The sequence below is a fragment of the Fundulus heteroclitus genome, chromosome 14, assembly GCF_011125445.2.
Source record: "Fundulus heteroclitus isolate FHET01 chromosome 14, MU-UCD_Fhet_4.1, whole genome shotgun sequence".
NCBI lineage: Eukaryota > Metazoa > Chordata > Actinopteri > Cyprinodontiformes > Fundulidae > Fundulus > Fundulus heteroclitus.
Window position 1 is genome coordinate 25,984,296 of NC_046374.1, and position 26,823 is coordinate 26,011,118.

The window sequence follows — 26,823 nt, forward strand, 5'->3', positions numbered from 1 at the left end:
CTTATTGCTGTGACCATATCTGCATTTTTCTTACTGGATTACCTTATTGCTTTGACAATGAATCTGAAGTACTATGGTGCATTGTCAGAATCAGAAATACAGGGTGGTGGCAGAGGTGAAACTTTGTTTGAGAGTTTGTTTATTTATGTTTAATAAGCACAACTTTTCCCATTTACCTGACGTTTGGTTTTCATGTTGTTTTTTTATAGTTCTTCATTCAACAAGGTTTGCTGTCACAGTTTTTTATGCAGGTTGTTTCTGCCGAGCCATAAAATGAGTGGGAGAACACGTTTCCTGAAGGGAAAGATGATATAAATCACAACGAGAATACTTGTTGTTAGACCTTTTAAAAAAAAATAATGATAGATAGATAGATAGACAGACAGACAGACAGACAGACAGACAGACAGACAGACAGACAGACAGACAGACAGACAGACAGACAGACAGACAGACAGATAGATAGATAGATAGATAGATAGATAGATAGATAGATAGATAGATAGATAGATAGATAGATAGATATGCACATTTTACATTTTAAAATTTCCCTTTTTAAATGTTCCATCTTGTGTTTTTAGCCATAGATAGATAGATAGATAGATAGATAGATAGATAGATAGATAGATAGATAGATAGATAGATAGATAGATAGATAGATAGATAGATAGATAGATAGATAGATAGATAGATAGATAGATAGATAGATTTATGTAGCCATCTGTGTACTTTATTAATCTAAAATCTTTCTCACTAAGTATTGCCTTCAAACATGAAGAAGCCATTTATTTCACTTTTCATTGCAATACTATTATTGTTCCTGTCTTCTTTTTAAAGTTGAAAATTCAGTTTCACTTCCTCCCTGTCGCTCAGACCAGTACAGTTGGAACGTATTTGAAAAAAATACAGGAAATATTTTACAAAACAAATAAATTCCTGTTCCTGATGCGGACTCTACCCCTCCCACCATAGAGCAACATGAAAGGGAAAAAAATTCCCACAGGGAGTGGTGACAGCTAAATGGGAAGGACTTTGGCTTGACAACCACAATGCCCAGTGTTTGCCTTCGCTCCCGCCGAGGTCATCCTTCACATTCAGGGCAGGAAAGAAAAGGTAGGACACGAACTAAAACAGAGCAAAATGCAGGACCTGAACACTGAAACGGACCAGGAATGGCAGCTTCTCTTTCAGGTGCTCTGCCTGGAAACGGATGAAAATGTAAAAGGATAGGTTGTGAGTCCAGGAGCTGGTGCTTCCAGTCTTCTGCCACAAATTAAAAAGCTTTGTAGACTGGTATACTGTAGTGAAGAGGAAGGCGGACGTGTGTTATATGCCTCATATTTGCTTTTCTCATGTTTGAAACAGAAGTGAAACTGAGGGTGAGACCCTGAGTCATGTGGCCAGGCAGGTGGACTTTGGCCAACAAGTGTCACTGGATTGATACGAGCTAATGATCGAATGGGTCCGGCTGTAACTAAAGTGTTCGCTTTAGTGGGCTGTTTTATAAATGTTTTGTAGGTAACAGATAATTTGACGCGTGTGTTTTGCAGCGACGGAAAAGTATAAGAGAGGTACTGGTCCAGCCTGAGGTTGATGCAATACACATGCAGACTAGCAGCTGGTACTGACAGTTCAGAGGAAACCTCATAGCCAAAGCATCACCTGAGAGTCTGAGTGTGGACATGATCGTTGATTTCCTCTATTTGACTTTATTTTACTGCTCAACTTGCAGTCATAATTAGAGTTGGAATGGGACCCAAAGGCAGACAAGAAGAAGGCTGGTGCAGAGATAAATGGAGATTTGATAGCAGAACAGGGAGCATAACTGAGGAGCTGAGAAATCTGGTTTACTGTCAGATAAAAAAAAAAAACTGAACACAAGTTAAACTTGATGGGATCATAAAATGCGCTCTTCTTTGCAAAATTGCTAGAGTACACTTTAATTCCTCTGGTTTTGCTTCAAAACATGGTCCGCGAAATTTTAAGAGGGGTCCAGGTTTGTCCGTCTGACTTGAAAAGACATCCTGTAGACAAATATCATCTGCCAAGGCTTAACTCTGGCATGAACTGGAAACTGATGGAACCCAAGGCGTCGCTGTCCATCCACGCTTAACCTCACCAAGAATTGCCCCTGCTCCAAAAACGGACACCTTTATGGTTTACTGAAATTTACCGCTGTCCACCTGGACAAGACATATGCATCTGGAGAAATGTTGTACAGTCAGACAAGGTAAGAATCAGGCTTTTCAGCACACAATGAAATAAAAATAGGGAGGAGCCAATGCATCCAAACCAAAGCACACCGTGCCAAACTGGTTGGCACAGTGGTGTTTGCAGCACTTTGAGTGGTCAGTATGACTGGAAAAGCTCTATATACGTTTAGTCTATTTACCATTTATCAAGCTGTGGGGCTGCTTTGGGGACAGAACTACTGGTGCATTGCACAAACTGGAAGGAATAAACAGAACCACTATTCAAAACACAAAAACAAATAGTCCATTTCTCAACATGCAATGACGTTGTATAATCGTCCATGAAATGACCGGATGCACACCTTTCACCAGACCTGCAGAGGATTTAATTATGAAGATACCTGCCGCCTCCAGAACAGACCCAGAGGCAGTATTGTAGGCGGAGCCATGTTTTTTAGGCAACTGTAGGTCATTTGACTCTCAGTCAAAGCAGTACGAGAAGGCTAACAGGAACAGATGATGTCTCCAGCGTTTCTGGTACTATACAGATGTTGCACCCGGCATGTGAGGCGATCAAAGGACCCAGTGGCCCCATGTTGGAAAGAATAGATAGCTGAGCTCACCGACATACCAAGCTGCATAAAGCATGCTGGACGCTGGCATGAGTATTATCCTTTTGTAGTTAACGCCGGGGTTTTTTCTTTCCTTCCTGAGGTCATGGCTTCCCGTGATGGTTTTCTGTCCAAGGAGCAGTTTCAGTGCCTCCTCTGCCAGGATGTCTTCCTGGACCCTGTCTCCATCCCCTGCGGTCACAGCTTCTGCGTCGGCTGCATCAGCTCGCACTGGACGGCCAGCCTCTCCATCGACTGCCCCAAATGTCGCGCCGTGTACAAGGTCCGCCCGGAGCTCTGCGAGAACTCCTTCGCCAAAGAAATGTCGGAGCAAATCCGAGCGCGGAGGCAGGACGGCGGGGCGGCGGCGGCGGTGAGCTGCGGCGCGTGCGCGGGGAAGCAAACCAAGGCCCTGAAGTCCTGCCTGGTGTGTCTGGCCTCGTACTGCGAGAGCCACCTGGAGCCTCACCTGAGAGTCGCCGCGCTGAGGGACCACAGGCTGATTGAGCCTGCGGCGATGCTGGAGAACAGGGTGTGCCGGAAGCACAAGCAGGTCCTGGAGCTGTTCTGCCGAAGTCACCAGAAGTGTGTTTGTGTGCAGTGCGTCAAGACCGACCACCGCTGCCCGGACACGGTGCCGGTGGAACGAGAGAGCCAGGACAAGAAGGTAACTACCAAGAGTCTGTATATGGGCCTAAATCCAGAGGGATCTTTGACCTCTGTTCTCTGTTTCAGGGCAAGATTAAAAGGATCCAAGGTGAGGTTCAGCAGATGATCCAGAACAAGCTGCAGAAGCTGGAGGAGATCAAACACAATCTGGAGCTAAGCAAAGTGAGCCGATCCAGAAAACGTTTAAGCTAACACGGAGACACACCAGAGCTACGAAACAGTGGCGGCTGGTGAAAAAAAATCTTGGTGGGGCTGGCCAATAGATTTTCCTGCCTAACCCAGTACATGCATTTAAATTAAAAGTCGGAAAATGACTACGATTCCACAATAAGCATTTAATTAATAAAAAAACATTGTTCACAAAGGATTATTTGCATACACTGTACATGTACGTATATTATTACGAAACGAACGTTTACGTCTTGACTTAAATATATATCCTAATTTTTTATTTATATAATGTTTTAAGTAGAACAATGACCAGTGCAAAATTAAGTTGTAATTACCAGAGATGAAGTGTAGACTGCAAATTCTGTCATGGTATGATGGCTCCCACAGTCGATTGGGAGTGTCTGCCTGCGTCCTTTTCATTGAAATTATCCATTTCTTTCTTCTTTCTTTGTTCTTCGGTAAACGACAGAAACGTACATCCGACGATTTGGAATGCCTCTGTGTTCAACCGGGAGCACAACAACTCGTAGGCATTGTTTAGATTCTAGGAATAAACTAAAAGTATGCTCTAATTCACCTGTTTTGTCACGCTGGTAAGTGAAAACTTTTTTGCCGACCACCGTTACCCGGATGTAGCGCGGATGTAGCTTGTGACGTCACGCGGGAAGTGCACCTATCACTGTGCAGCTAGGGCTATGACTCCAGGAGCCCCAAAGCCATTCATTTTGGCGATGCTGATTGGCCAAATGTTTATAAATCTTCCCTAGCAACAGTATACGATTGGTTATTTCGCTACACTTGTGGGGCTCCTTGAGTCACCGCCCCATAAGTGTAGAAGAGAAATGATACGTTCTGTTGGTGGAAATGCACTGTTAAATGATAGAGTCAATTGATAGAGTCAATTAGTAGAAGTGTTTTAATAATTCTTATTAAATGTAGCCACGTACTATTAAGACATTAATAATACTTTTAAAATCTATATATATTTTGACTTTTCCCTTCCACATCTAGGGAGGGCAGCGCCCGAGCGCCCCCATGGGCCAGCCGCCACTGCTACGAAGCCATGACTATTAGTGATTGCTACCAAGGCCGTGCCACCCTCATCTCTAATTATCCAGCTTTATATGCTAAAGGTTTCCTCCTTCCGTTTTTTGTCACTCGCTCGCAGGAAAACTCAAAGAGGGACATGGAGGACAGCGAGCAGCTTTTCTCCGCTCTGTCTCGCAGCATCGAGAGGAGCCGAGCTGAGCTGGCGGAGGCGATCCGGAGGAAGCAGACGGCGGCTGAAGTGAGGGCGAAGGGGCTGATCGCTGGGCTGGAATCAGAGATCTCTGCGCTGCAGAGGAGAAGAAGTGACCTGGAGCAGCTGCTTCACCATGAAGACCACCTCCATGTTGTGCAGGTCAGAAATTTAAAGGTCAAAGTGAGAACAGATTAATCTGATCATTTCGGCCTGTTTGGGTCATTTCGTACCTGGGTTTTGGGGTTTTCAGGATCTTTTACACCCAAGATGAGCCCCTATTCCTCCAATACTGGGAATTGTAATACCTGCTTTGAGAACTGATGATTTGAAGCGCAGTAATTTTCATAAAATGATGCCCAATTCTGGTGGTAACAATCTTGCAAAGGGGAGGACTGAGCTGCATCCATTTGATGGTGGCAGGATTACTCCTCAGTGTTTTCCCTGGCAGTGACACCTCAGTCATTTAAACTTATCCATTCTCCTTGATCTGACTCCTTGGTTCCAGAGTTTTCCAGCTGTGAGCGCTCCTCCCTCTACCGAAGACTCCTCGGACGTCCTCGTCCATTCAGACACTTGCTTGGGGACCATAAGGAGAGCAGTGGCTGACTTTCGGCAGCAGCTGCAATTGCAACTGGACAGACTTTCCTCTCGAGGTCTGTCACAAACATCCGGCCATTGCTTTTCCTTCATCGCTATTGTAGTCTGAGTCAATATGGGATGTCCTCCTTGCCTTTCAGAACACGAGAAGGTCCAGCAGTACGCAGGTACGGCTTCACTGACTTTTAGATGTTGTTGACATTGTTTGTACTTCATAGTAAAGTTGTAAAACCTTTTAAATAAGTAATTCATCTAGAAATAACAAAAATGATAAAAATCTGTTTTAATATTAATTCACTAATCGATACAGTTTTAAAGTTAAGCTTCTTTAAATCTATTTTTGTTTTTCTGTTTTTAATCACCTTATGTTAAGTTGAGCAGCAAATAACAAGCTAACAAAAATGTATTGTGCATTTAATTTATAGAGCTTTCCGTATTTGGTAACCCTGGCAACCCTGGTAAAGACGTTTAAAACCCTTAAAATAAATGAAGATTTTACTGCTGTAGTGTCATTGTTATTTTGAATTATTGCTCTGATTTTAGACATGAGCAGCGTCAGAAATGGAACGTTCCCATGTTATTCCCTGTCATCCCAGTTTTAAAGAGTGGCTAAAATAGGAGTTTATGTAGTTTTTTTGTTTATTTTTTACTTCAGGGTGACAGAAAGTCATTCGTTACCAATCAAACATTCCTAGACACTCAATCCTAAAAGTCTTCCAGTACATTTCTCAGACGTTTTTTGTTGCATTGAGTTTTTATTTTTAAGTGTTACTATTTCATAGCATTAAACACTTTTCCTACTACAAAAAGTTACTAAACTTAAAGGTTGGAATTTACAACATTTTGCAGTGTAAGACGAACAAATAAACATAAACATTTTAAATGTCTTTACCAGGGGTGCCAATTAGCTTTGGCAGGGATATCTAATGTATCTTTTTTTTTTAAGCTTAGAAGACTGAAACCATGAACATAAACAGGACTGATTAGGGTAATGACAGAACAATGACCGTTCCTCTGCTGTCTCCTTCTGTCTACCAAGCTGACGTCCTCCTGGACCCCCGGACCGCCAACCCCTGGCTCGTTGTGTCAGCGGACGGGAGGCAGGTGCATGATGGAGACGTTATGCAAAATGTGCCAGCTCTCCCAGAGCGTTTTGACAAAGCTCCGTGTGTCCTCGCTCAAGTGGTAATAAAAGCATATGACGTATTTGGGATGACTTGCTGTTTTGTCCAAGGCACAGGTCTGCAACCAGCGGCTCCAGAGCCGCTTCTGGCTCTTTAGAGCCTCCACCATGGCTCTTAATAACTTTGGCCAAAAATGCTAAAGAATTTAGTTTTCTTTGAAAATGTAGAGGTAGTTTAAAAAAGCATAATAAGCAATTTTTGCTGGGTATTTCCATGCGTTATATACAGAACATTTCTACAAAGAATGGCGCTAATGGTATAAGGAATGTTCTTTTTTGATGATGTAAGGTTTTCTGTCAGTAAACTATATGCTTCATTTTCTATTTCAAAAAATGTCCCACCAAAGAAACTGTTAAACCTAAAAACAAAAATAAAATTGTTGTTCTTTATTTCAAAATCTAAATAAATTTCCTAATGTGGGTATGATTTAAAAAATATATATTTTGTTGATTTTATGGTGTTAAACAAGTGTTAGCCAGACTGAAGGCAAAGCTTTGCTCTCAGTGATGTAAAAGCCGCCTGGCCTGAGGCCTTCTCCTTGTCTCTGCAGGGTTTCACCACAGGGCGGCGCTACTGGGAGGTGCACGTGGGAGACAAAACGGCGTGGGACTTGGGCGTGGCCCGAGCATCCGTCAGAAGGAAAGGTGCGGTGACTCTGAGCCCGGAGGACGGCTTCTGGGCTGTCTGCCTGAGGAAAGGAGCTGAGTACTGGGCATGCGGGGGAGAGGCAGAGCAGCTGTCTCTTCGCCAGAGGCCGCGGGTCATCGGTGTGTTCCTGGATTATGAAGACGGGACTGTGTCTTTTTACGACGCAGAGACTCATGCACACATCTACTCATTCGCGGAGTTCTGCTTCACGGAGGCCATGTTTCCCTTTTTCAACCCGGAAACAGTTCAGAGCGGCACCAACAAGTCACCGCTCACCATCCTGGCCGTGAACAAAATTACCTTTGCCACCGATTTAGAAGACATCACTATATGACATTTAAACTGTGTGTACAATTACTTTTTATGTATCATGACAGTGATTGTAAGAACGTTATGTAAATCATCCTCTTCATTTATTGGGGCTCTTTGTGCATATGTCTAAAAAAATCATTAAAAGGCTTCAAGTCTAACTCCTCCCTGCCACAATATGGCGCACTCGCCCGCTCTCCCAACCTTTACTGCACTGTTTACCAGCTGGTTGCCAGGTCCTGTAGTTAGCATTAGCATAATGGTTAGTAAGGTGGCGCAAAGCAAACATTTAACTTACCTGTCCAGAAGGAAAGTGGCGCCTTACACTTTGCTTCTGAACTCCTTTGCACCAACACTCAAAAGCTTGACCCATGTTCATCCTAATTTTGCTTCTTTTTGATACGATTTGATCTGAGAAATGTAAACAGAGAAGAAGCCATTTCTCAGGGCTATCACAGAGCTACTACAATCTGGCAACACCTGAGCTCTTTTACCACGTGACTTCAAACTACTATTCTTATTGGTGCAGAATCATTTCACGTCAAAGTTGGCGCCGTAGCCAGAAGTAAATGTTTATAGATTTTGGACCCGTCAAAATGTATCAAACAATTATTTATATACTCTATATTTATTTTGCAGTAAAATTAATAGTTTAATTCTGCCCCACTCTAGGTGCTCTGTGGATGTATTATTTTTTGAAAATTAATCGTTTTGATTAAAAAGTTGGAGGTATGACCTTTAAAATAATGATTTATACTGAAAAAATAGGAAAACACAGCCTTCAATATTTTTACAGGGGATAAAAGAAAAATCCCACAATCAGAAATATTTGTTTTTCATAAATACTTGAACAATTATTGGCACTACATTCCGTACAAACCGTACAATATTTTATTTTATTATACACACATATGTATCATTAACTCCAAAAAAATGAGTAGTGGTCGTACCACTTCCACTGTCTTTAACATGAAAAATTATTCAGTTAAAGGTATTTTTAATACTTTTTATTGTATGTACGTAAAACACATATTTAATATTATTATGTTGATATAAGCAAATTTGTCATTTATACTTATTGCTTTACTCAACACAAATTGAGTTTACGATAATTCAAAAATGTCTGTGGTTTATCTCAAAATTTAAATAAAATACATCAGGTTTATAGGAATAAAATAAACTTTGTTAAAGAGATGACAGGTTTTTAATGCTTTCGTATTTGTACTGTCTTATATGAAAGAGACAATGTTTACATACAAAATGAATTCTATGAATTTTGACTTGTGATTGGAGAACTTGGACCAAAGTATGATTTTTTTTTATTATTGTGATAAGGTCTGCATTTACATAACAATGATAAATTACAGAAAGTGATGAAATGTTACACTACATAAAGGGGGACGGAATATGTTTATTTAGCTCGCGGGAATTATGACATACCGTGATTCTATAGAAGGGAGGAGGGGGAAGAAGGGGACTGGTAAGCATATAGTTAATAATTAAATTGTATCCAAATATGGATGCAGAAAATCTAAAAACAAGCAAATAAATAAATAATATTTAACTTCAAAAGAAATAAGCAAGAAAAGTCAAATGTACATATACGGTAAGTGAAAAAAATAGATAAATACGAAAATAAAGCAAGAGATAAATATCCACAGAAGAGAAAAAAAATCTGGAGGGGCGATTGATAAATAATTATAAAAATGTGTGCTTGGTTCATAGTTAAAATATAATGGCACAGTGGCAATAATAATAATGTCATCAACTCAGCATGCCAAGACCCTTGATGGTCAGATCCCTTAGCCAGCATGGATACTTGGGCATTCAACCAGGGTACCATGCCTGATCCCCACCCCTTCTGGACAGGCCACGCCCAACCAATGTATGAATTACATATATATATATATATATATATATATATATATATATATATATATAGAGAGAGAGAGAGAGAGAGAGAGAGAGAGAGAGAGAGAGAGAGAGAGAGAGAGAATTGTCTATGTATAGATATATATATTGGTCAACTAACTAAAAAAAACACCAAAACAATAATGAGAAAAATGAAAGAAAAAAAAGGATAACATCATAACACAGATTGAGTATACTATAACTCAAAAATACCTGGGGTTTATCTCAAGATTTATATAAAATACATCAGGTTTATAGGAATAAATTTAACTTTTTAATGCTTTCCTATTAGTACCATCTTCTATTGAAGAGACAATGTTTTACATGCAAAATTAATTCTGTGAAGTTTGGCTTTTGATTGGAGAACTTGTATCTATGTATGAGATTTTTTTGAAACGATAAGAAGCAGGTTAATTACCAAAATCTAAGCGTGTGGTTCGCTGTCATAGTCATTGTAGCTGTGAATAAAACATTTTCCCAACATAATGAAATATGTGGGTACATATTATCTCTAATAAAGGAAGGAAATGACTCCAGAAATGCTTTGTTTATGTGCAATACCAGAACAAATTAACTACTGTTTCTTTTTGAACGTCACAGAAAGTGCAATTAACATTAATATCACTTTTGAGTTTTTGAGGGTAGTGGTTGGTTGGATAAAATCTGTGCAGCATTTTAAATGAAATGTCCTCATTGGTCAACAAGAACTTATGAGGTAAGAGCCAATCTCTACTCCAATAAATGTTCTCAACAAACATGGACCAATAGGAGTGAGAAGATGGAGAGCAAGTGATCTCCTGTTCTCCACGGGATCCGAACCGAGCTGACGTCACGGCGCGTGTTCACGTTAAACAACCTGACGCCTGCTGCTGATCAGATTAGAGCAGAAATAGGATTAGCCTCAGGGCAGATGGAGCTGGAGACACATTTCTGCACTCTGTCACATTGTTTTTGTTGTGTTTAATAATGAAATCATACACTCTTGTCTATGTTTTACTGGATCCATCATTAAAAAAAATATTTTAGTGCCTGTAATTTTGAACAAAAATAAGTTTTGAATTGGTCAGGTTTGTCTAAGAAGAAGCAGTGGAGGAATTATAAAGAGATGAGGGATTAAGAGTGTCATCCGCGCTCAGGGGCGGGGACACAGAAATCCCACAGGCCTAAAGGCTAACTAACACAGGCAAACATTTGTCATCTCTTCAGGAAACGTAGAACTCACTCTGATGGACGACAGATGAGGGTAAGTCGCATATATTTACTCAAATAGTTTGACTTCATAAATGACTATATTGTGTTGCTTTGTACGCCTGTATCTTTCTGTATCACCAGCTGCTCACTAATGCATTCAGGCTCAAAACTAAAGCCATTTGTGTTGTTGCATTTATTTGCTTTTTCCTGTTTTTATGGCAGCTATTTACAATATGTCTAAATGAAGGATGTACTGCTGTTAAATGGATTGACTCTAACTTTACTGCTCTAGTTCAAAATTCAGCAAACAGAAAGACAATTAGACAATATTAGCATGATCGTTTAAAATGAAAGGCAATCAGCTCCTTCATTTAACCAACATTTTTACATCCTGTCGGTGCAACTTTGTTCTGTTTTCGCAGAGTAAATGACGTGAGCTCTGTGATTGGCTGAGCTTGAGGAAGAAAAGGTGCGATGTCACCGGTGGTGGATGAGACAGCCGGGGACCTGCCGGTGCGGGACGTGGGGCTGATGAGAGGGGGGCTGATGCCCACCTTCCCAGGTTTGTCTTCACTTATGACACACAAGCAAAGCAGAAAGAGTTCACTTTCTGTTTTTTTAGGGTTTTTATATGAAAGTGCAGCGTTTATCTAAGCAAAATAACATACTGCTCCCTTAAAACAACTCAGCTAAGCAAGCTTTAATTACGTTCAGATTAAACTCTAGGTTCTTCTCTAACACCCAGTCAGTCGAGGCAGATGACCGTTCACACTGAGCCTGGTTCTGGTTCTGCCGGAGGTTTTCCTCCCTGTTAAAGGAGAGTTTTCCTCTCCACTGTTGCTTCATGCTTGCTCAGTATGAGGGATTGCTGCAAAGCCATCAACAATGCAGACGACTCTCCCTGTAGCTCTACGCTCTTTCAGGAGTGAATGCAGCTTGGAGAGACTTGATGTGACTGGATTTCCTTATATTGGAAACTTTTTGACCAATCTGTATAATCTGATTGAATTTGACTTTGTAAAGTGCCCTGAGATGACAGGTTTCATGAATTGACGCTATATAAATAAAATTTAATTGAATTGAATAGATTCCCTGTGATTTACAGTATCCTTCACACTTTTTGGTGACAATAAAGTGTTAAAAAGGCATATAGGCATATTGTACCTTCACAACTATAAAGGTGTGGAGCTTTTCTAGATTATGCTGGGGCTTTAGCCGGAGCTGCGTGGTTTGATGAGATTCAGAGAGAGCTTTGATGAAACAAACGCTCCAGGCGAAGCAGCTGGGAAGCAAAGGTTGAAGATTCTGGAAAGTCCAACAATGGCCAATGTTAAGCACGGCGGAGGATCTGGGATGCTGCGGGTCTGTTTCTCTTCTGTCCTGCAAGCTTGTTAGAGTGCAAGGCGTCATGAAGTCTGGGAAATGATAGCATGTTTAAAATAGAAGTTGGACCCAGAGATGACCAAATATGGGTTTTTCAGCCCTTTCACGACCAGTCATGGCTTCGACCAGAGAAATGGTTCATTAGACCCACAATCAGCCTGTTTTCATTGCCGTCTCAGTCTGCAGACCTAAATCTGGCAAAACACCTGTAGAGTGAGCTTGTTAGATGACCGGACCCAGAATTCTGGAAACATCTACGGAGGCTGTGGGAAAATGAATCATGGCTTAAGCTGGTTGTACAGTGGGGCAAACCTATTGATGTAGGCACAACCTCTACGGGGGGTACCCTGCTTCTCGCCCAGTGACCCCTGGAGTGATGGCAAATGTTGCAAATACTATAATTTTGCGGTTTTCACAGATACGCTACGTGACGTCAAGCCGTGGAAGAAGCACCATGCTGCAAAGATGAAAGGTAGAACAACCTTCAAAAACACCCGCTGGCTGATTGTCCTTGGAATGACCACGACCGTGTTTTGTGTCTCCAGCGGACCCTCAGCGGCTGTTTCGATTTCCCAGGGAGCATCTGGAGGACCTCTGCCTGCGGCTGCAGGAGGAGAACAGCGTGCTCAGACAACACACACGGACCCAGGAGCAGAGGCTCCGCAGGTAACAAAGGTTCATCTAGAGGGCCAACTTTAGCAATCTAGCAACATAAACGCAGGTTAACTGCTGATGACTGATGGGAAATAATAGTTTCCTATGTCAAACAGAGGTTACATGGAAGCACGTTATGTTGGATACTGGACCAGATGTGTTTTGCTCCAGGATGTCCACGAGGCTGATGCGTCTTCGTCAGGCCCGTCCGGGGTCCGGTCCTGTCAAGGAGAGGGACATGGAGGACGCGATCCAGGAGCTGGAGGCCCGGGTGGCCATGCTCGAGAGTCAGAAGGAGGTGCTGCAGGGTAAACTGAGCATAGCCAAGCAGCACATCCTGGACCTGGGAGGACACAAGCCTTACAGATACCACAAAGGTGAGATTTATGCATAAACCATGAGAGTACGGCTGCAGCCCTGCCTAAAACCTCTGACACCACTAGAAGTTTGCATAAATGAGAGATGAACGTTATCCTCATTTGTGTGTTTGTTTCAAAGGGTTTATAAAAGAATGGGTGCAAAAGTTCAAATATTTTTGGAGCTTTATTCTCTTATGCACACAAAGTCAAAACTGTCCACTAAGACTTGGATAAATGTGGCATTGCCAGCTGCAGAGAAACTACAGGATCTTTAGCCACCAGCAAACCTCTGGCATAAATCTGGTCTTCAGCCATTCTTCTTAGAAGAATCATCAGTCTTTACATAGATTGCTTGGATTCCTGTCACTGGCCTGGTTTTGCCCCAAAGTTCATACAGTTTGAATTGTTTCGGTCATTTAACATTGCTCGGAGGCGAGGCTGGTTAATTTAAAGGTTGTTCCATTTACTAATCCTTCCTCTATGTTCCTAGCTTTGAAAACATAATTTTTGGAGGCGCCATCGGCTTTTTATTCACAGTAATCAGACAGGAAATGGGCACAGAGAGAGAAGAGGGGGACTGAGAGTCTACATATATGGGATGTCTGCCCCAAATGCACAAGGCCTTTACACCTATGACCATCATCTACGTGTAAACCTCTCCACAGAGCTGTGTGAGCTTTATTCCCTTTAATGTTCTCAGGTAAAAACCCAGAGGGCGAGGCCGCAGTCAGGAGGGCAGCGCGGACCGCTCCGGCACGATCCGGCCTCACGCTGGAGGAAACCAGAGCAGAGATGGAGAGATTGTAGGTGGAAGTGTAGTCAGAAACGGCAACGTTTTCTCTCTTTAACATCATTCTACACATAACCCCAAATAAAACCCCACCGTCACACAGCAGGTCCGGTATGACCGACCAGGTGAGGATGTCGGAGCTGGAGCTGACAGCTCAGACTCTCCGAGACTCTCTGAAGGAGAGGGAGAAAGAGATGGAGGGAGCTGTCAGAGAGCTGAGGAAGCAACAGGCTGACAGACACAGGTTAGACGTAGATACATAAAGACCCGGCTGGTGATTTGTCTTTCCTCCTTTCCCTATATAAAAAAAAAACTATTATCCCCACGTTTATTACTAAAGTGCATTTATGACTGAATGGGATGTAATTTACTGTCAGAACCACAATCAGAGAGAATGTGGATCTGATCCGTCTACAAAAGCAGCTCTCAGAGAAGAGCGCGGCCCTGAGGGTGAGCCAGGAGAAGTTCGCTGAGCTGCAGGAAGTGAGATCCTCTTTTCTTCCGCTAACTCTCCTCGTCGTCTCCTTCCTCGTCGCAACTTCGCTAACCTCCTGTGTGTCTTTCCCCAGGCGTACGAGAATCAGCTAGAGGAGGTAAAGGCCTTCGCATAAACTGATAAAGCCTCTTAAATGATCTGGATTCTTCTCCGTGAGTTTAGATCCTGCGTTTTGTCCTCCTTGCAGGGTCAGCGGGCGCTGAGGGAGAGTCAGGCGGCTCTGCTGGAGAAGGTGGAGGAGCTGAGTGAACAGCTGAAGCAGGAGAGGCAGAAAGCTCTGACCCTGGAGGGAGAGCTCAGCACCACGTCTCTGTCTCTGCAGACCCTGGACAAGGTAACATTTCTGCACCTGAGGATCACTCGTGATGCTGTCGGTATGGAAATGATTCGGCTTATTCGTAAATATACTTCAGCTCCAAGAGAGGATCTCGGACCTGGAGGGAGAACGGGACCTGATAAAAGACAACTATGACACTCTAGTGCAGAGGTAGGATTTTAAAAACTTTAACTTTAAAGGTTTTGGTTCTAGTCTTTGCAACAGGCTGCTATGGTTTCTGAGATAATGCTGTAGATTGTGCACGCACAGATTCCTTCATGCTTTTTTCACATTGTATCACATTACCACAATGGATTTTATAGATCAACACAAAGTAATGTGACAGACATCTATATTGAGCACCTTTACTGGGATAGGTCTAAATAAAAGCCATTGGTCCACCTTGATATCATCTAAAATCGATGTTCTGTGGAGGCTTCGCGGATTTGTTAGGAAATACAGCATCAGGAAGACCGGGGAACACAGCAGACAGGTCCGGGTAATCGGTCCAATCAAGAAACCTCTTAGGCCCCAAAAGGCCTTAGCTACTCTAATCAGCACCATCTGGAGCTGTTGGCCTAGTGGTTTTCGCAGTGCGTTTGTGCTCTGAGAAGGTTGCAAGTACCCGGTTCGATCCCCAGTGCCTGCACTCTGGGTCCCTGAGCAAGACCCTTAACCCCCGATTGCTCCCCAGGCGCCGCACAGTGGCAGCCCACTGCTCCCCAAGGGGATGGGTTAAGATGCAGAAGTGAATTTCTCCATTGTAAGTTCAATTATTATTATTATTATCTAACAACTTTAAACATACAGCCAGAGCTACAAGGATTGTTTTAGATCAACGCATGTTTATGTGCTAAAATGGCCCAGTCAAAGTCCAGACCTAAATCCAACTGAGAATCCATGTCAAGACTTGAAAATGTATGTTTACGGGACAAATCCTTCCACCACGACTGAGCTGTGATATTTTACAAAGAAGAATGAGCAAAAATGGCATCTCCTAGATGTGCAAAGCCAGTAAAGACGTTTTCCCAGATGAGTTACAGCTGTTATTGTGACAGAATGGAAATGCATGACACACTTCTCTGAAGAAAAATACATTTATTTGACTATGAATACGTTGAAATTCTGGTTTATGCTCCAAAAATGTACATATTTTGAAGGGGTGTAAATACTTTTGATAGACTCTAATTATCAGACTTTATTCTGAATGTGTTGTGTTCATAAATACATGTAATTTATTAAAAGATTGGATCATTATTTCCTGTCAGAGTTTAAGTTAGAATCGTGGTTATTTTTGGTCCTTTTTCTGTGTGTCAGCACTTTGTCTGCCCAGAACCCCCCTGATGCCCGAGCAGAAACACACAGAGAGGCGGAGCAGAAGGAGAGGCTGGTGGAGAACATCGTCAGACCGGATCTCCTTCAGAGACTGGAGGAGATGCTGCAGGAAGAGAGGGAGGAGAGGAGCAAGCTGGAGCTGGAAAAGGAGAAACTCAGGCGAGAGAAGGAGATGCTGGAGGAAGAGAGGGAGCGGGAGGAAGGTTAGACCTAAGCTTTCAATGTTCCGTGAAACAAAACCATAATGATGCTGCAAAAATGAAAAGTAAATGTTTAATTACATCTAGAGCTGTCTGTGGTGATGCGAGAGAAGAAAGAGCAACTGGAGAAAGAGCTTGACCAGTACAGAGAAAAGGTCTCGTCTCTGCAGGACAGCCTGGACTCCGTCACCAAGGTCAGAAATGAACCAACAACCCATAAGTCTCGTTTTTTCTCTAAGTTTTCCTCGTGTAGCTCAAATTTCCTCCCCTATCCAGGGCTTTGACATGAGCGTTGAGGATCTCAGCATCACTCTTCTCCAGATCAAGGTTTGTACCAGTTTCTCCAGACAGACGACGATGAAACAAACGTCTCCTAACATGTTTCCTTTCCAACCGCAGGCCTTCAGGATGCAGCAGGAGAGCAGGGAGGGCCTGGGCTTCCTCCTGCCTGACGGCGGGCCGGACGATCCGTCCCGCGAGCTGGCGAGCCTCCAGGCGTCCCACGCAGAGACGGTGCTGGAGCTGCAGAAAACCAGAAACCTGCTGCTGCTGGAGCACAAGATCACCAAAGACCTGCAGGTACAATGCAGCCAGGGCGATGAGCGCAGGTTGCACCGGCTGTCTGAGCGCTGAAACGATCCAGGGGTGTGTTTTCTTTCTAAGGAAGAGCTGAACTTGATCAACCAGAGGGCGGAAAGGGAAACGGAGGAGAGCAGGAGGAGGCTGGCCGAGAAAGACAGGCTTCTGTCGAAGAGAGCGCTGCAGATCAACACGTTGCAAGGTAGAAGCACAACGTCTGGTTATATTAAAGCCCTGATCTCATCACCATGCAGCAAGCTGTCATGTCATCCTGACATCTGCTGACAATAGGGTCCCCTTGGTGTTGCTAAATAAAAGTAAAATCATAAAAGGGATAGCTGGTCGATCTTTGGGTGTCATCTGTGTTCATGTGTGTATCTGGAAAGAGTATAAATAAAGTATCCAAAATAAATGTTTTATTTATCAGTCTCAATAATCAATCTGAAGGCTAAATCTTTTATTATCAGAGAGCCCAAATTGAACATTTCATCAAAAGGATCAAGAGGATATTGGTATTAAAATGTAGTTATTCGGTTGACACTGGATAAAAATTATCTTTTAGAATCAAAACACAGTTTATTGGTCGTCACACTAACATAACCTGGTGATTAATTAGGTAAAGAAATAAAATGTATACATGAAATTTCCCAAATTAAAGGGTAAATCTTGAAGCATTCAGAGGATCTTTAGCTGATTAATAGATTTAATTTTATAAATTAGAGCATGTAGTATCACTAAATTCAGAGCTAGGTGTGGCATGAGAGGACCCATGGGTCGCCATCACCTCCTCAGGAGTGGCTCCATCTCTTCTCGGGTTAGATTTATCCAGTGACATCAGCGCCCATATATGGTAGGGGTGGCCATTTTCAACATCTGGATCACAGTCTAGCTCAAAATGTGACAAACAAATACTTATCCTCATGCAAACCCATCAACATTTTAGAAAAATGTTCAGTTTATATGTCCATAGGTCTCTATGTTCTTGTTGTGAAATAATTGGGACAACAGACACAAAACCTTCCAGTGTGTTCTTTGCATTTTTAAAGTGTTGTCTCGTTCGCTTTGAATCCAAAGCCCAGCTGAAAGAGTTGGCCTACAGCCCCAGGAACTACAAGCGGACCATACCGGTCCAGTACACCTGGCCGGCCGGAGATCAGGAGGTGGTTCAACCCACAGAGGACGATCTTTGTTTCTCTCAGCTTAAATCTGGGGAGTCCCTGCTGGAGATCCACCTTAAGGTAAAACCCTTTCATGTCCTTTGAGCTTTGCCTATAAACTGCTGATGAACTAAGAGTTGTTTTTGTACCGGCAGGCGGCCACCTTCACCCCGACGGGGCTCCGCATCATGAGCAGCCTCCATCCAGGAGCGGGGCAACATCAGGACGTAGTGACCTTCTGCACCTACAGCCTGCTGGACTTTGAGATGCACTCCACCCCGCTGGTGTCTGGGAGCCAGCCCAACTACGGCTTCACGTCCCGGTACGCGCTGACAGTCCGGGACCTGGGCCGGCTGGGAGGACAAGGGTCAAGAGTGCGGCTGGAGCTCCACCAGGCGCTGGGTGGGGTCCGCTTTGTCACCCACGGCGTTGGCAGCATGTCACTCATGGGCGCCATGGAGAGGAGAGGAGAACAGATCTGCGGCAGTGCCAGTATTACCGGTGAGTTTACGACGTGGCGCAGCTGATGCTCGTTCTCTTCCTGTTCTCACTGCTAATCCTGTTTTCTCAGGGAATGAGGGGGAAGCAATGGGGGTTGTGGATTTTTGGGTGCGCCTCTTCCCTCCCGCTGAACCCATCGTCAACGTGGCAGAGATCGGAGCAGAGAGGAGGATGCAGAGGAGTCCGCTTCAGATCCCACAGGGCTGGCAAGACAGCGGCCAAGAGGTAAAACAGAGAGAGAGGCAGGAAATGAAGGACTACTTTTAACAGGTCGTGAGTGATCAAATTGCATGTAAAAGTACACAATGAATTAATCATAGTTAAAGGAGCAATATGCAAAATTGTATTATTTTAGATAGAAAAAATAAGTATGTGAGAACTAAAAGTAATATTTCAGATGAACTAGGGTATGAAGTCACACCACTTCTCTCTGCTGTTCTCTAGTCTCTTGTTTACATAGACGGGCCGGCCGCGCGTGCACGTACGTGCATGTGAACAGCTGCCACTCAGGGCTTAGCCCCTCCCTACCCTAAAATACCACCGTCAGAGCAGAGCAGCGTTGGAGCAATATGGCGGAGAGCTAGAAACGTTCCTCTGAAAGGAGAGGCTGTTTTGCTGTGTATTTATCCTTTGCAAATATGCGTGTAGGAGGCGATGCGTGAAAAGAGAAAGGACGGGCCGGGTTGCTAGCCAGGCCAGGCAGACTAACTTTTGCCTCTCTACAAAACGGCTGAAGTTAGTCTGGGACTGCTCCCTTCGAGGGCTTTTTCTGGGTCGGGGTTAACAGGCGCAAAGTAAACCAATCAGAGAAACTGCAGACGTCACTTAAAAAAGACACAATCAGACTTCCGCTGTCAACATTTCACAATGTAATTCAACAGAGGAACTGGCAAACGAACATTCCATAGCAGCGGCCATCTTATTTGTTTTGGCTGAGGGATTCTCGTTGCACGTCACGTCACTCATAAAGCCCACCCATGCCTGTGATTGGTCTGTATCAGGAAAGTGGGCTCCATGGCAGCATTTCCAGACTGTCTAGCAAAGCGAAAGCGAAACCAAGTCTGGCTGACCGGGCTACCGGGTTGCAGCTGGAGTAAACTTAGAGAGACCCGGCTTGTCACACATCTTGTTTTGGTCTACAGACAGTGCTCAAGCACCACCTAGTGGTAAAGTATTGCTTATTTCCCCTTTAATTTACAGTAACATTAAGGGGGGACATTTAGTTTTCCACATAGAGCAAGGTTGGTCTGAAAAGCTACTTTTCCGTTAATAAACAAAAAGGTCATCTGAAAGCTCCATTTCGTGTTGTTATACAGGCTATGGTTCCATAGAAAAACATTTTTTGATAACAAAATTGACTGATTTAAAGATTTGTTTAGGAAATGTGTTTCGCTCTTTTGAGATTATTAGGCTTTCATTTTTAGTGAATGGTCTCTGCTAATATTTTTCCTTTAATGTGATTCACGGCAGGAGTTACATGACTATGGCGGTGGGATCCCCAATGAACTGATGGTGATGCTTGAGCGCTGCGTGGGCCTCAACGCCCGCTGGCCAGGACTCCTTCCAGACGCCTACCTGACGTACCGGCTGTACGACCTGCCACCTCACGTCTCGCCAACGGTCCAGTGCTCCACTGACCCAGTGTTCAACGACGTCACCAGCTTCCCTCTGGCAGTTACAACGGATGTCCTGAACTACCTCAGGTTTGCTTGGTGCAGCCTCTAAAGTTTAAAAAAAATAAGATTGTACAGGTCTTTGGGGTAAAGGTCAGTTTGCGTTGGGCAGGTCCAGCAGTCTGTGGGTGTATGTCTTTGATGACAGCGATGAGGAGGTGCCGCCAGCCTACCTGGCCAAGACGCCGATCCCACTAAGAGCGCTGGCGACGGGCAGAGAGATCAGAGGTGAGGCGGTGAGAAGAATAAAACACTTTCAAGCTTACACATAGACAATGATTAAATGGGACCTATTATGCTTCTTTTTAAACATGTTAGAATATGTCTATGGGCTGCACAACATGTTCATTCAATTTTTCTTTTCAAAATCATTCTCAGATAATGAGAACTCACATCCCCAGTTTCGCCTATTTTGAGCTCCTTTCAGAATGAGCTGTTTCAGGGATCTGTCACTTTTATGCAAATAAGCTGTTGCTTGCCACATCCATCAACTCAATGTCTACACTCATACTTTATACATGTGAAATTGGCTGCAAAATGGTACAACAATACAACTTTGACCCTGAGTCAGACCCAGGAGCTGAAGAAATGGAGCCTCCTGCACAACCAGAAGAGATGCAGGATGTGGTTTTTTAAATGGACACAGGGCTAACTGTTGCCTATTGTTAGCTTATGCTAAATGACAAATCATGCTCATGCTAAACAGCAATGCAAAACACACAAGAGACATCATTAAGTACTTACATCTCCGGCATCTGCAGCTTTACAATGAACAGTAGGGACCAAACTTTTAGCTAATCCTGCCATGTGCTTTGGTATTTAGGTGAGGGGCTGTGCCCGTCGATTGTGACATCATAATCGGGAGGTTTTTGAAACAGCTCGTTTTCCAGGCACCAACAGAACATTTATTTATTGCCAAAAAAAAACGTCTGGATGCTTTTTTTAGCACTTGGACGGTTTCCAGAAGCAGCAGAGACCCAAATGGAAGTACAAAACCGCACAAAAAAGGAATTTAGCATAATAGGTCTCCTTTAAAGAGCTGCAGTCTCGCTGCTTTTGAATATTGCTGTTGTGTCTTATCAGGTGATTATGTTCTGAGAGATCCCGCTGGTGGACCTCGGGGAATGGTCAGAGTCATGATGAAGTGGAAGTACCCATTTCAGCCGCCGGTAGACGGCCTACAGGACAGATGGGGGAGGGAAAAAGACGAACTCGACAGGGTGATGAAAAACTCTCAGAGGGAAGACAGGAGAAGGGAGGAAGCACCTCAGAGGCCCACAGCCAGGCCAAGAACAAAGGTGATGTAATTTATTTCTGTTGGGTCAAAAAATCTCCAAATATTGCTCTGAAGAGCTCAACTTGTTTCCATGCCTCAACAGACTCAGGATCTGAAAGCCAGAGAAACTAAAGCTGTGCAGGAAGAGACAAAAGCTTGGGTAAGAAATCCATCTTATTTACAGTCATGGTAAAAGGAAAGTATGATATCTTTTTTTAAGGGTTTGAGATGTGACTCAAAAAATTATCTATTCTTTACCTGGTTCCAAAACTATTTAAACCTGGCCTCAATGGTTAAAAAAAACACACAGCAGATTCCACTCTGTCGCAACAAGTCAAAACTGGAAGAGTTGTGTGTAAAAAATATGAGTACACTCCATGATTCAACAACTCGCAGACGCACCTTTAGCAACAATAACTCTCCGTCTGACTTTATCTGTCATTGCTTGCAGTCGTTTCTTTTTTGCGCACCTTTCTTGAGGTCCCACCAGATCATTTAAGCCTAGTTTAGACGGGTCGCTGCCTTACCTGGATTCTTTGGAATTTAGGTGATTCTGTTGTAGATTTGCTGCTGTGTTTGGGATCTTTGTGCTGATGATCCAGTTTGGATGAAGGTTCAGTCTTCAGTGAGATGGTCTCACATTTGACCCTTTGGTCTGCAGAAGAATTTGTGGTCTTCTCAGTGATCGCAAGGTATCTTGGTCCTGCTGCGAATGCAGTCCAAATCACCCCCCCCCCCCCCCTTTCCATCTTCATGCTTGACTGATAGTAGGAGGTGTTTTATATGATGCATTTGGTTTTCTCAAAACACGATGGTTTGCATTATCATCAAACATGCCTACTTTGTTCTCGTCTGTCATATAAACTTCTGCTCCAGACATCCTGTGATTCATTCAGATCACTTCAGTGTAAGTCGTCTTGCCATATTCTTTACAGAGAAGAGTCTAATCTCCTGGAAATCCTTCCAAACAAGCAAAGTGTCTCTTCTTGAGCTTAAAATGTAACATGCCAACTGAAGCCTGCAGGGTTAGGCGATGGGACTGTTGCTCTGGATCCTGCAAAGTCTTGAGGTGAATTTTCTGTAACGTCCACGCAAGGAGAATATTGGAAACTCTCTGCAAATGATTTCCACTTGTTAACAGATTTTTCTGCTGTAAAATGGCAGCGTTTAAACATATCTCAGTCTGGCAGCAGTGTGATCTCTTCTCTAAGTTTTTTGTGGATGCATTTATGTTTTAGTGTTTAATTCTCCGGGCCAGCGAACTTCAAACACTGCTTTTACAGAGTTTGTCAAAAACGCTTGTGTGCAGTTAATGAAGTGCATTTGATGAGCAATACCTAACTATTATTTTCCCTCCTAAACTTTATAGAAGCAGCTAGGGTGAACTTAGTTATTGGCATACAGCTTTTTCTACATGGTTTTATTGTTGCTTAGTAAAACATGCCAGTGTGTAATCTGTTGTGTGTGTTTCTGCACTCTTGGGGTTAAAACAAAAAGTATATGATTTTAAAATGTATTACAGAAAATATAACTTTTTCTTTTTTTTTTGCAAATCATTATTTTTCCTTTGCATGTATATATAACATATTTTTCTACATACACCATCAGTCTTCACCTGCCAAACAGAAAAGCTCACAGGATCTGCAACCGGAGCGAATCACGTCTGTGAAACCACCGTCAGCAGACCGGAGGAGATCCACCAAGAGGCGCCCTGAAGCCAGAACGCCTCCCTCCCTCCCAGCTCCGAGACTGACAACCCCGTCCTATAAGTAAGAGGCACAGTTATTACTTTAAAACCACTTCCAGCTATTTTACATACAGGTTTCGTGTAGACGGGTAGAAAAAAACGGAATATGTCTTACAGAACTGCTACAAAAAATGTTAATACTAACCCTGTATAAATGCAAATTAGTTAGAAATGGAAACATTAAAGGATGCTTCACTCTCTGGGGTACATTTTTGTTACACGCATTGAGATTAACCACCAAAAAAAGATTGTGAAACATACTTCCTTTTAAGATCTCCAATCCGATCACCATCCAGACGATCAACTCTGTCTAGAGGAAGCTCGGCCACCGATGCAGGGATTCAGGTCCGCTCCATCACTTTCTAAAAGCTACATACAGTTCTGTTCTTTCTAAAAGAATGCTTTGCAAAGATAGTCTGTGAAACGTGGGGTTTGTTTTTATTTTTTTGCTTTTGTTCCAGGACCTTCCTTCTGTGGATCATGTTTCTGTGGTCGAAGACGGAGAGGAAGAAGGAGAGGAAGAAGAGAGGAGCGAGAGCGGTAATCCTGCAGTTGCTTTATGTCATTTAGAGACCTCTTCCACCGACTATTTTTAAACAAGAAAAGAAAAACCTTTAAATCTTTAAATGTGCTTTTTGTTTGTTTTTTGTTAACGCTCCTGCAGACGACAGCGAAGCCCCTGAATCTTCAGAATCCAGTTCTGCACAGAGCGACATAATAATCATACCACCAAAACCAAAAATGAGGAAGGTACTAAATATTTGAGAATTAAGGACGAAGTACTTGTAGTAAATGGTTGAAATTATGATGTACAGTACAATGAAAAACTCCTCAGTCAATCCTGATTCCTTTGAATCTTACTCCCAAGGTCAAAGAGTTTCTTAAACTCTCTAAAAGGGGTCTGGATAAATATTTCCACAGGACTTCTAAAAGTCTGCCCGTGTATTTGTGTGTTTTTCACGTTAGTCAAATCTGTGAAAAATAGTAAAAACAACAGTTTGACAGAAAGAAAATAATATTTAAAGTATCATGTGATGATTCTCAGAGCTATTACACATAACAGATGATCCACTAAAGGAGGTTGCATCTCTGCTGTCCGGTCAGATCTATACTGAATTTTATTTTTATTATTATTTTGTTAAGTACCGTCAGCTTTAAAGTTGCCAATGTGACTTTTTGCTCAGGGCAGCATTGCCTGAGGGGGGCCATTTGCATGTAACCACCTGTACTTCAAAATCTTACAAATTTAAGCTGGTCTGATCTCAGCTGGTATCCCTGCATGCCTTTCTCTCAATCTTTGACTTGTTTCTGGTAAATTGCAACAAATATAGAAGGGTTGTTTTTGTGCAGAATTTGGCTTCATTGGAAAGTGAGAGCGTATTCAGTTCCAGTTGGGAGCATCGTTCATGCAAGACATGATTTATGAATACTGTTATTCTGAAGAACTGCTGTTCACCACATCTTTACAAGACTCCAGAAAAGTCTGGCTGTATGAACTTAGCATACAAAGAACTAATAAGGAGAGGGGGGGGGGTTAAAGGTTCTGCACGGCACAGTCAAACACATCAATGTTGCTGATTTCCAGGGAGACAAGCTAAGAGTAGAGATCCTGTCCCTGTCGTTTGAACCGTCCTCCCATGTGGTGCTGGACCGGTCCGTGCAGCGGGTTTACGTGGAGTACCGGCTCCTGGGCGTCCCCATGGAGACGACAGAAACCCCCATGTCCCTCCGTAAACCTGTGAAGGGGGAAGAGATTCACTACAACTTCACACGAGGTGACTGAATGTGTTTTTTATATGTTTCTGTGCGTAAAATGTGTTCAGGAGATCCTCATGACACGTTTTTTTGTTTTCTCTTGTCTCTCGCAGTGATTTACGTGGGCGGCTCCCAGTCGGCTCCGCTCAGACAGTATCTTTACGCGATGTTGGAGGGCACAGACCCCAACCACGGCAGGTGGGTGGTCCGCCAGAATCTGGCTAGAGGTTTGCATCCATGAAAGTCATAAAAGTCACATCGGCTTGGGTTACTTGAACTGTTCTTTTTGTGAATGGACTGAACTTAGATAGCACTTTTCCAGTCATACTGATCACTCAAAGCGCTGTACACTGGAGCCGCATTCACCCAATCGCACTCACACACCGATACGCAGATCAGTAGGCAACTTGGGGTTAAGTGCCTTGCCCAGGGGAACATCAACATGTGACACAGGGTCACTAGATTCAAACCCACAACCTTCCGATTGCAAGACAACTTCTCAAATCATCAAGCCACAGTTGTCCTGTTGTGGTAGTATGATTATTCAAACAAACAACTTCAGAGATGATTGTAAACTTCTAATTCCACGTTTTAGAACGTGGGATTATGCATTTTACCTCCAGATCCGTGGTGTTCGGTATAGTTCTACTGCCGAGATTCAAAACTTAAGTCGGCATCTATTTGTCACGACCAGGTTGAAGTTCACGGTGGTCAGTGAGCCGATGGACGACGAAGAAGAGTGCGTGGACGTGGGACACGCTTTCCTGGACCTACGGGAACTGCTGCTCACAGGGAATGACGTGATCGATCAACAGATTGACAGTAGGTGTAGCGGGCTGTGGGACTCGGTGGGGTTAAAGTAGCTAAATGTGCCAGCTGTGTCAAACGTTTGCGTTTCTGTGAACTAACTCACAGCTGAGCACTGCATGCTCATATTCTGAGAGAGAAATTAGTTATTAACAAAACGTGAGATTAAGAAACTTAAAAATCCCTCTTTGGTTGAAGTTTTCTACATTTTAAAAACACTCTAGAAGACTCCTTACAATACATTTAAATTTGTCCTTTGCCCTTCTGCAGTTGTGAGTGTGGACGAAGACAGGGAGGTGATAGGGAACCTGAAAGTGTCCCTGGAGGCGGCAAAAGCACTGGACGGTATATACCAGGAGTTTCAGCAGGGAGGGGACAGTAAGACAGGAGGAAGTGCGGAAGAGGATGAAGAGGAAGCGGAGGAGGAGGAGGAGGAGGAGGAAGAAGAGGAGGAGGAACAAGAAGAGGAGAAGAAAGATCAGATTCAAGTGCTGGACTACGATGATGATGACGACGATGATAGTGTCTTCCACTGAGTAAAAATATCTGAAACTGTCTGTTTAAAAATGTGAAAAGCACTTGAATAAAAATCCTTTAGGGGAAAAGAAAGCTGTTTTTCTCTTTATTTTTAGGGTTTTATCTGTTTTTTTTTCCATACCTGTTTCTCATTCTAACTGACACCTTGATATATATATATATATTTAAATATATATTTTTTTACATTTAATCCTATTTTGGAGACTTTAAAAGAATGCTCAAAACATTCTATAAGTCTGTATGTACAGTAGCAAATAAAGGTGTCGCATTCTATTTGATCTTATTTAGATTTTAAATCCGGCTTCAAATTCAATACAACTTTTTTTTATACCCAATATTTCAGATTCTTGGTTCTCTAACATAGTCAGGATACAATGCACCCTGATAGTGAAAACAAAATACAACAATACATTTAAACCCATAAATTACAAAAACAACTGAATGGTAAAAAGTCTCCTTGAGTTTCTTGAAACGTCAGAATCGCATGCTACGACAGAATAATTCACTGTTTACCCTTGAGCACAGGTGGCAC

The 26,823-nt window shown here is 43.0% G+C and overlaps 2 protein-coding genes across 4 annotated transcripts; both read left to right on the forward strand.

Moving 5' to 3' along the window:
• Positions 1-1,031: 1,031 nt before the first annotated feature.
• On the forward strand, positions 1,032-8,297 carry LOC105922198 (E3 ubiquitin-protein ligase TRIM39). Of its 2 annotated transcripts, none has more exons than XM_012858083.3 (8): positions 1,032-1,113; positions 2,907-3,470; positions 3,539-3,634; positions 4,812-5,045; positions 5,392-5,539; positions 5,624-5,650; positions 6,523-6,668; positions 7,218-8,297. In XM_012858083.3, the coding sequence occupies exons 2-8, from the start codon at positions 2,910-2,912 to the stop codon at positions 7,647-7,649; spliced, it is 1,644 nt and encodes a 547-aa protein (XP_012713537.2). In that variant the 5' UTR covers positions 1,032-1,113; positions 2,907-2,909; the 3' UTR covers positions 7,650-8,297. The 2 variants fall into 2 exon arrangements, with proteins under 2 accessions (XP_012713537.2, XP_036002824.1); XM_036146931.1 differs by lacking the exon at positions 1,032-1,113 and adding an exon at positions 1,122-1,218.
• A 2,144-nt stretch (positions 8,298-10,441) lies between these two features.
• rpgrip1 (RPGR interacting protein 1) lies at positions 10,442-26,369 on the forward strand. 2 transcript variants are annotated; one of them, XM_036146619.1, is made up of 31 exons: positions 10,442-10,778; positions 11,149-11,288; positions 12,528-12,581; positions 12,655-12,775; positions 12,935-13,140; positions 13,823-13,925; positions 14,019-14,156; positions 14,290-14,395; positions 14,482-14,505; positions 14,596-14,742; positions 14,822-14,895; positions 16,042-16,262; positions 16,347-16,453; positions 16,536-16,586; positions 16,659-16,838; positions 16,923-17,040; positions 17,913-18,076; positions 18,151-18,496; positions 18,567-18,721; positions 19,967-20,199; positions 20,282-20,397; positions 21,253-21,467; positions 21,549-21,605; positions 23,054-23,214; positions 23,465-23,537; positions 23,654-23,732; positions 23,857-23,942; positions 24,778-24,967; positions 25,061-25,145; positions 25,642-25,769; positions 26,025-26,369. In XM_036146619.1, the coding sequence occupies exons 2-31, from the start codon at positions 11,201-11,203 to the stop codon at positions 26,288-26,290; spliced, it is 4,092 nt and encodes a 1,363-aa protein (XP_036002512.1). In that variant the 5' UTR covers positions 10,442-10,778; positions 11,149-11,200; the 3' UTR covers positions 26,291-26,369. The 2 variants fall into 2 exon arrangements, with proteins under 2 accessions (XP_036002512.1, XP_036002511.1); XM_036146618.1 differs by having other exon boundaries at positions 14,016-14,156; positions 26,025-26,368.
• The last annotated feature ends 454 nt before the right edge of the window (positions 26,370-26,823 follow it).

What these genes read in the sequence shown, in the direction of transcription:
- LOC105922198 (XM_036146931.1), top strand. Translation starts at nt 1,141, where the DNA reads ATGCAGGACCTGAACACTGAAACGGACCAGGAATGGCAGCTTCTCTTT. An exon ending in GCCTGGAAACGGATGAAAAT is followed by an intron (nt 1,219 to 2,906) that starts GTAAAAGGATAG and finishes TTCCTTCCTGAG; the next exon opens with GTCATGGCTTCCCGTGATGG. An exon ending in GAGAGAGCCAGGACAAGAAG is followed by an intron (nt 3,471 to 3,538) that starts GTAACTACCAAG and finishes TCTCTGTTTCAG; the next exon opens with GGCAAGATTAAAAGGATCCA.
- rpgrip1 (XM_036146618.1), top strand. Translation starts at nt 11,201, where the DNA reads ATGTCACCGGTGGTGGATGAGACAGCCGGGGACCTGCCGGTGCGGGAC. An exon ending in CCATGCTGCAAAGATGAAAG is followed by an intron (nt 12,582 to 12,654) that starts GTAGAACAACCT and finishes TTGTGTCTCCAG; the next exon opens with CGGACCCTCAGCGGCTGTTT. An exon ending in CAGCCAGGCCAAGAACAAAG is followed by an intron (nt 21,468 to 21,548) that starts GTGATGTAATTT and finishes ATGCCTCAACAG; the next exon opens with ACTCAGGATCTGAAAGCCAG.